At 37.3% G+C, this 8,314-nt stretch overlaps 1 protein-coding gene across 1 annotated transcript in view; it reads right to left on the reverse strand.

Annotated features, from left to right (window-relative positions):
- The window catches only part of LOC101857587 (coiled-coil domain-containing protein 39), a 23,537-nt gene extending 15,644 nt beyond the window's left edge, over positions 1–7,893 (reverse strand). The window contains exons 1-9 of the mRNA XM_005105274.3: positions 7,635–7,893; positions 6,318–6,437; positions 4,430–4,576; positions 3,851–4,009; positions 3,153–3,245; positions 2,365–2,493; positions 1,562–1,753; positions 574–677; positions 54–291 (exon numbers count right to left, since the gene is read on the reverse strand). Coding sequence (XP_005105331.1) covers positions 54–291; positions 574–677; positions 1,562–1,753; positions 2,365–2,493; positions 3,153–3,245; positions 3,851–4,009; positions 4,430–4,576; positions 6,318–6,437; positions 7,635–7,733 — 1,281 coding nt within the window. The 5' untranslated portion in view covers positions 7,734–7,893. The remainder of the gene's footprint in view (positions 1–53; positions 292–573; positions 678–1,561; positions 1,754–2,364; positions 2,494–3,152; positions 3,246–3,850; positions 4,010–4,429; positions 4,577–6,317; positions 6,438–7,634) is intronic.
- Positions 7,894–8,314: the final 421 nt, after the last annotated feature.

The raw sequence follows: 8,314 nt of genomic DNA on the forward strand, positions 1-8,314 counted from the left end.
TCTCTCTATCTCTCTCTCTCTTTCTCTCTGTGTCTAAACATGCCATATCCTACATTTATGGCAGCCTCTGTCTGTTTCTCATCCGTCTTAGCCTCCTGCTTTTCCTTCTCCTTCCGGAACAGCGCCTCCCCCAGCAGTTTCAGCTCCGTCCGGCACTCCTCCTGCCTCTTCTCCTCCGAGTTGAGCAACTCGTCCATTCGGGCTGCCCTCTCCTCCGAACTCAAGGTTGCTTCCACAGCAACCTTCAGCTTTTCTGTTAGTGCCTCTCGCAGATCTTTAGCTTGCTGCAGCCTGGTAGAGAGCAAAAATTCCCAAGGGAGCAAAATTAAATGCTTCATTTTAAAAAGCTCAAATTATATCATGAATTAATAATGCATTTGAGAATGTGACAGGGCAAACTTTCATGCTTTTCCTAAATTTCTGCTGAGTAAAACAAGTTTGTAGCTTAAAACATATCTTCACTATGATGAAAATGCTGTCATATGAACTTTATGAATTAAAAACTTGCTGCGACTAAACAAGGAATAGGTAAATGACTCGTTAAGTTAGTATGGCCTTAAGGTAGGCACTCACTTGTTCGTCTTATCTTGGGCTTCTTTCCTCAGCATGGACACAGTACTTCGTGTTGTCTCAAGGTCAATGGCAGTTCTGTCCACCGTTCTCTTCAGCGTTCCAAGCTGCAGACACATGAGTTCACAGTTTACAAAAACAAACAATTAACCATGGTGAGAATTTCACCAAAAAATACAAAACTTGAATCTATCAACAGTGATGATTAGAGTGTGGAAGATTTTGTTAGATATTTGAATTAATCACTAGATCTGATTTGAGAAATAATTTTAAGTGGATGAAATAAATAAAACGTATTATCACAGTACATTTTTCAATAATTTGTTTCAAAGATACAACCACTTACATTAGAATTAATCTTGTTTCTTTTTTAAAAAATATTTGGATCCACTAAAGAATACTTCTAAACTAGAGATTAGTTATCAATCAGAGAGACAAAACATGTTATCAAAGTAGATTACAAAGTAGCTGACTTCACAAAAACGTATGTTTCAGGAGAAATTGAGAAACTGCTTGACTTAAACCTTTACTTTTGTAATCTAACTGGAGTTGAGGATTTTAGGTAAGATCTTCTTTTGTTCTGAGGGCAAAACAAAATCTGAACATGGACAGTATCCTTTTGTCATTAGAATATTGGATTAATTTTTCAACCCTAAACTTCGTCTGACTGGGAGAGCACAATCTACTACCTTACACAACATGTGAAAAAATAAAGTTAAATTCTGTGGGTGGTAGCAGTGATCACTTCTTAGACTTGGACAGAAAAAAAGTTAAAGGGGTTGACATGTAAAAGAAAATGAGAGAACTGAAAAAGATTAATTATATTCCCAAGCATTATGCTGAATCTTTATATTAATTGATTTCAAATAAAGAATTTTTTAAAAAGAGATCGCAAGTTTGGTTTAACCCCCCCAATGATTTTTCGCACATGATATGTCATAACAAAAAGAGGCCTTCACTTTTTAAGACAAAGGAAGAGAACTGAGCCCACCTCATCTTCAAACTGGGACCTCTGCAACTCTGCTTCCTGTAAGTCATTACGAAGGCGTGCACTTGTACGCTCCGCCAGGGAGATTTTCTTCTCCTGTTCTGCATTGTTCTCCTGTTCATTCTCCAGGAATGTCTGCTTCTCTCGGATCATCTCGTTGTGCCGACGAACTTCCTGCTTGGCTTTGGCCAGTTGCTATAAAATGAGTGAAAAAAGCAAGAAAAGATGTGAAAAACAAGCCTTCCAGTTAAATAAAAGGCTTACATTTATTCATATGCTAGTTTCTTAATATAATTATGTTCATAATCATTAGAGAATATATATTTTTAAAAATGTGAATCTGCTGCATCAGCAGAAATCAAAACAAAGATAGGTAGTAGAGACTCTTTCAGTTCCTAAACTCTGTTAGACTTATGACACCAAATTCCTCCATTCTGATCTCAACAAACATAGATCGCTCCTCATACACCAATAAAGAAAAATCTGTCACGGTTTTCAACAGTTACCTCATACAACTGGAGAGGAGCGATCAAGTACACAGATCACCAATATCAGGAACAACAAAAACAATAACAGCATCAGCAACAAAAACAACAGTGACAGCAACAATAATAACAGCGGCAACAGCACCAATGACACCAAAAGCAATGCTTACAAAAACTGATAACAGCAATAACGGTAGCACGAACAAAAGCAGTAGTAATAATAAATTTTTTTTTAGAAGAGCCGAAATAGCAATAACAACCACATCAACAACAAAAACAATAACAAGAACACCAAAAACTGTAATAACACCATCATCTTACTGAAGCTAGAATGTCCATCTCTCTGTCTCTCCTTTGCATCTGCTCAATTGTATTCTCCCACTGTGACAGCAGTGTCTCTCTCTCCGTGTGAGCTTTCCGGAAATCTTCGGCAATTTTGTCCAGTTCAATCTGCGACATGAAAATTACATACCAAAACATGACACACATAAACAACCAAAAGGTTTATGAACTTAAAACACCCAGACTTATTTATTACAAATTGTAGACTTCATTGAAATGAATGAAATATGATGACACAAAAGTCACTTTGTTCACCATTTTTTAAAGTAAATTTGTTCTACAACATTATATACGAAAGTATGCAAATCATGTTAAACATAAAAAGGAAATAACATACAGTATTTTGATATAATCGACCCCCGACTCCTTCTGTACACAGGCTCTACAAGTTAGGAGTTCAATTCTAAACCAAACTGGACTCTGTGTTATAGCCTATAATTATTTTACTGATACATGCAAACTGAATACCAGCATTTTATAGAGGTAGGGAGGGGCATGGGGAGAATTAACCTTTGACAGACAGGCATCACTACCATAGTTCACTTCACATCATTGAAAACCTGTGGCTTTTTCACATTTTTGCAGGTTGCTGGAGGTCATAACAAGTAATCTTACTTCTTCATTAGTTCTCTGTTGTATCTATCCATCCTTCCAGCTTTTTCCTGGACATTAAAAGACCAGCACTAAGAAAATGAGCCTCACACTGAACAATCAGACAAGGGCCTTTTCAGGCTTCAAATGAGCTTCCTACAATACATGATTCCTACCTGTGATGTAAGTGTTGAGGTCATTTCACTGTCGAGCTGATGCTTCTTCTGCAGTGCCTCCTCCATCAGTTTCTCCATCCTTAGAGACAACTCCTGAATGACAGAAGGAAGAAAAGGATTAGTTTAAAGACCACAATACAACTGCATCTCAGACTGATATGGGAGAAGGAAGAAGAAGATTAGTTTACAATTTACAGTGTGAGTGCTTATCAAACAGCGAGTGGAAGAACATAATTAACATAAAGATTACAGTGTATGTTTACAGCTCAGGCTGCAGTATGAGAGAAGGAAGAAAAGGATACGGCAGGTGTCATGATGAGTGGAACACTTTTGTTGATAATATACCAATTCTTCTCTTCATGAAACAACAGAAAATAATAAAAGAGACCTCTATTAGATAAATGGAAAAATCCATTAAAAAAAATTCAAGACAAGAATCAAACTGCTATGAGAAAAGTACAAATGTCACTTAGACAGGGAGGCCTAATTAAAGTATCTCCTTATTAAAAAAATAATGTAAGTTTTCCTTCTAGAATGAAACAGCTTTATCAAAACGTTAATTTTCTTCTCAGCTCTAGACCCTTAAAAATCATGTCTTAATGAAATTTCAGCTTTCAGGGCTGAAAACGGTAGTTTTTTTACTCTCTCAGTGCAACGAGGGGAATGGTGGGACAGGCCGAAGCACCACACACAGTTACCTTGATCTTGCTCTCGTCATGACGAGTGTACTTCTGAATGGTCATGGCATCCTCGTCTTTCCGAGCCGATTCTTCAAGCCATGCCTCCAGGGCCTGCTGGTCCCAGTTCATCTGTGACTTCAACTCCTCTAGTTTCTGAGTTTGCTTGAAGATTGTGTTCTGTAAAAAAGAAGAGGGTGTTACTTACCTATTGAAATACTACTGAATATGAACAACAACTATACTGCTACTACTACTACTACGACTGCTACTGCTACTACTACCACTACCACTACTACTACTACTACTACTACTACCACTACTACTACTTATAATAATGATGATGAAGATGAAGATTTTAATGAATGATAATAACAATAACACTAACTTTTAAGAACATGAGTCACAGCAGATTCTGCAATTTTGTACAGCAGTTGTTTTTTTCCCCATTGGAATTTAATTTTTTTTATTCACTTAAGAAAAATATATCTTCCACTGATAGCAGCAGTTCAGTTCTGCTGTATTATTAACATAGATCAAGTGGCAACAGGTCTTTTAAGTAATAAAGCTTTTAGTATTGAACAAAAACTGATTAAAAACCTCAAAAGCATTCTTTTTCTCTTTCAGCTCATCCATTTCCTTCTTGAGGCGGGTAATCTCTTGTTTGAGTCGGCCTTCCTCTCTCTGAGCAATCTTGAGAAGATGATCTTCCGTTTCCGACTCCTTCTCGCGGGCTGTGACAAGACCCTGAAAAGTTCAAAGGTCAACATAAATTCACAGATTAATTTACTCTAACAAAAATACAACTTTGTATAGCATATAAAGAAAAACTATTCTTTCAGGAGAAACTGAGACTATGTACTATCACATCCATAAATTCCTTAGAACATCATATTGGCCCCATAAATTCATATCATGTGCACTCTCGGAGACATTTTTTTCAGCAACCATCATTTTTCTTAACTTTTGCAAATTGAAATTTCATCAAGAAAGTTAACTCTTTTTATGCGGGCTACACGTATACTCGTAACGAGGACCAGGACGGGCTAAGAGTAAACTCGAAAAGCTATACAGTCATGTCAAACAGCTAGTTCTGCTTGTAATTACCAAAATACACAAATACAGTGAATATTTCAATTTTTTTATGAACAATGGTTTCTTTGTTTTTGATGGGTGCAGAAGCTTGAAAAATGTCTTGAAAACGCATGTTCACGACCGACGAAGGACTTCTTGAAGTGGCGCTGAGTTGTGAGGGGGAATGACACTAATTTGATGAAAGTGACTCTGAAGTGCCGTTGATAACGAACAGGAATTGAACTCATCTTGGTCTAATAGTGATTCAGATCATGGTGAAAGGACCAGTACTGGAATTCATTCAGTATCGATGGGTAGGGAGAGATCTATAAATCCAAGGGCACGTTGTGGCCGCAGCAATCAGGGTCAAGTTGGAGGGTGGAATATACCTCAAAATCTATACATGGTGCAATTGGTGTACTTCCTAACCACATACATTTTCAGATACTACATTCGAATTTTAACATAACTGCCAAATTTATTAAAAATCTAAGGGTAAATGCATGTAAGAAGTACAGCACTTTGAAATATACACACTGAATTCCGACTTATGTGGGGCAGCAGCCCCAGGATGGTTACAACGCCCGAGGGGGTACGGCCAAGATAAAAAGAGTTATATTTAACTACGCAAAAAGCCATGTTTTTAGAAAGATTTCAAATTTATGAGGTGTTTATAAATGCGAAGTGACTATTTCTCCGAACGGTTTAATTCCGATCTCGAGATTTTTTGGTTATTTGCGAGATTTAGGCGTCATCCTTTCATTCTGCCATTCTGTGAGGACTGGGAATAAGCATTTTTTTGCATCGAATTCAATTTCTAGAGCAATAAAAAAAAAAAGAGATTTTTAAACGTCTGAATATTCAGATACTTCAGTTGTGGTTGGGGCAACATTCCCGGATTATACTTCATTTGAAAATACCTTCAAAAGGTACTGCAAGAAAACAAGACTGCTCGACCTTGGCAGTAACCTATTTTGCATTTAGTCACCCAGCAATAATTAAAATCCTTCATGTAAAAACAAAAAATCCCTCCAAACCCCCCTCCACCGTTCACACCTTACACACACACACACACACACGCACACACACATGCACACTCACACACACACACCACACACACACGGGCCACTCCATTTGCTTATTATCAACAAATCACGAGAACGGAAACCGTTCAGAGAAATAGATTTCAATTTTATTTTCCCGAACGTTAGGAGAAATAGAGCCGGCCTTATAAAAGACCACTTTCATTTTTTATGAGAACTAGAAGCAGTTTGACAGCAGGGTTTTAAGAAATTGCTCCCATAGTCAGTATTGCCTATACTGACAGTCTACTGAACAGAAAAGGCCTATCTGGGTATTTAGGAAAAAGATAAAATAAATTTTGACGCCACACGTACTTTACAGTTATATTCACCTGTGTATGCTGCAGCTCTTGTCTGACGTTTTTGAGATGCTCCAACATGGCGTTGATCCTGTCTTCTGTTTCCGCCAAATCATTTTGAGAGGCCACAATGCGAGTCTGCTTCTGCTGAACCTACAACAGAAAAACCCCATACACAAACATGGTAAGACGAATATTATTTACATATATTTATTTTGTTTAATAAAATTAACACAATGAAAATAGGAACTTAAACATCATCCACAAAACAATAGTAAGTACCGTACACCTTGGACATTTCATGAAAATATGAATTAGTGTTAAATAACCCCCCCCCCAAAAAAAAACAACAACAAAACAACAACATAAAAACCACAACAACAAACCCCAACATAATTTGCTCCTTAATCTCCAAGAATGATGGAAGTCAGCCTATGAATCAACTACTTTCCTGCTCGTCTAATCATGTTCTGTCATCTGCTTTCCTTTCATCTTCACATCACCACTTTCTGCCCCCTAACTTTTCTCTCCTCTGGGTTTTTGACTCTTCTACTCGATCCCTACTAGCCTGGTTCCTTCTTCCTACTACCAGTACTCCTGGACCCTTAACCTACTTGCTGTTTTTGAGCCATACCGCTGATCTTAAGGTAGGTATACGTAAGATTGAACACTTGGCCTTCTTGGATTAAGGAAACAAAAATCTTGGAGGTCACGAGTGCAAGTTGTGCATGTTAAAGATTCCTATTGATGTAGCTAGGCCAGTTACGGCCACCACCTGTAAAACATTTAACACTTACCAAAAACAAAAAGTCCATACACAATAATTATTAGTAAATAATAAAAATAAATAATAGATCTAGGAAAAGTATGTAAGGCAATTATGTGCTTTTGTTCACATATTTGTTGACATCTGTAATTGCTTTTTCAACATTAACAACCATAATAATCAGAAAATATAAAACTAAAGCGATGTCATGCATTTTGACGAACATCATAAACTATTGCAATTGAGACTAGGCTACCCCCTTTGATTGAAATGTTGAACAATATTACATATTTAAAGGGCAAATCAAGGTTTCAGTTCTATGGATATGCGGTAGCTTGCACACTATACCATTTCTGTTTATATGTTGTCATTTGCACTGTCTGCGTTGGAAATTTTGCAACGTGAATGCGCAAAATAATTATGTTCTCTGTCATATTCAATCAGACCTTATAAATTAGCAAAAAAGACAACAGACGGCAAAAATACAAACATCACCACTACTCCAAAAATCTAGATCTAGAATCTAGAATCTAGATTCCTGATGACAAACCCTAACGCCAACACCTTGTTGATCTACAACTTACCTCATTTTCAAGTTGCTTGTTTTCTGCACTAGCAACGGGCATTGACAGCCCTTCATCCCACTCTATTTCCGCAAGGACTGCATTGCTCATATTGCTCATCTTGGCAGCCTTGAAAGCGGAAAAAAATCACTATAAACCGCGTTCAGATAGGGACTGTCGCTGCCGAAAAATGTAATTCACACAAGAATTTCAGCTGTTTTCACAGCGGAAGCGACCGACGCTCCTGTGTATTGATTTGTTTGGTATCGCGTTGGATACAAGTTCCCCGGATGAGGCGGAAGTGGAAGGGAAGTCACCGTGAAGTCAAGAAAATTCTGGACTCTCGAAAAATCAAGCTTCACAAAATCTAGTTCAAAATATTTTGGTCCAATCATAATTCGATATAATTTTACTTTGTTATTTAATAATAATCTAATTTTGACAAAGTAATTTTATGCTCTCCACGCTGTAACGGCCGAAATATGTCCTACACAGCCCCCTGTACAAACAACTACTTCTAACACTTATAATATTATGTTGCCTGGTTTTGAAGGCATAATACAATAATTTAATAATTATGTAGGCCCTCCCTACACATGAGCGTCATCTGATTGTGATTGGAACCCACAGAATTCTACACTTGTAGAATTCTGTGTTAGAACCTAAATCGTGACTTCTCATATTGTTATTATTATTATTAA

Source organism: Aplysia californica, unplaced genomic scaffold (genome assembly GCF_000002075.1).
Source record: "Aplysia californica isolate F4 #8 unplaced genomic scaffold, AplCal3.0 scaffold00461, whole genome shotgun sequence".
Classification (NCBI taxonomy): Eukaryota; Metazoa; Mollusca; class Gastropoda; order Aplysiida; family Aplysiidae; genus Aplysia; species Aplysia californica.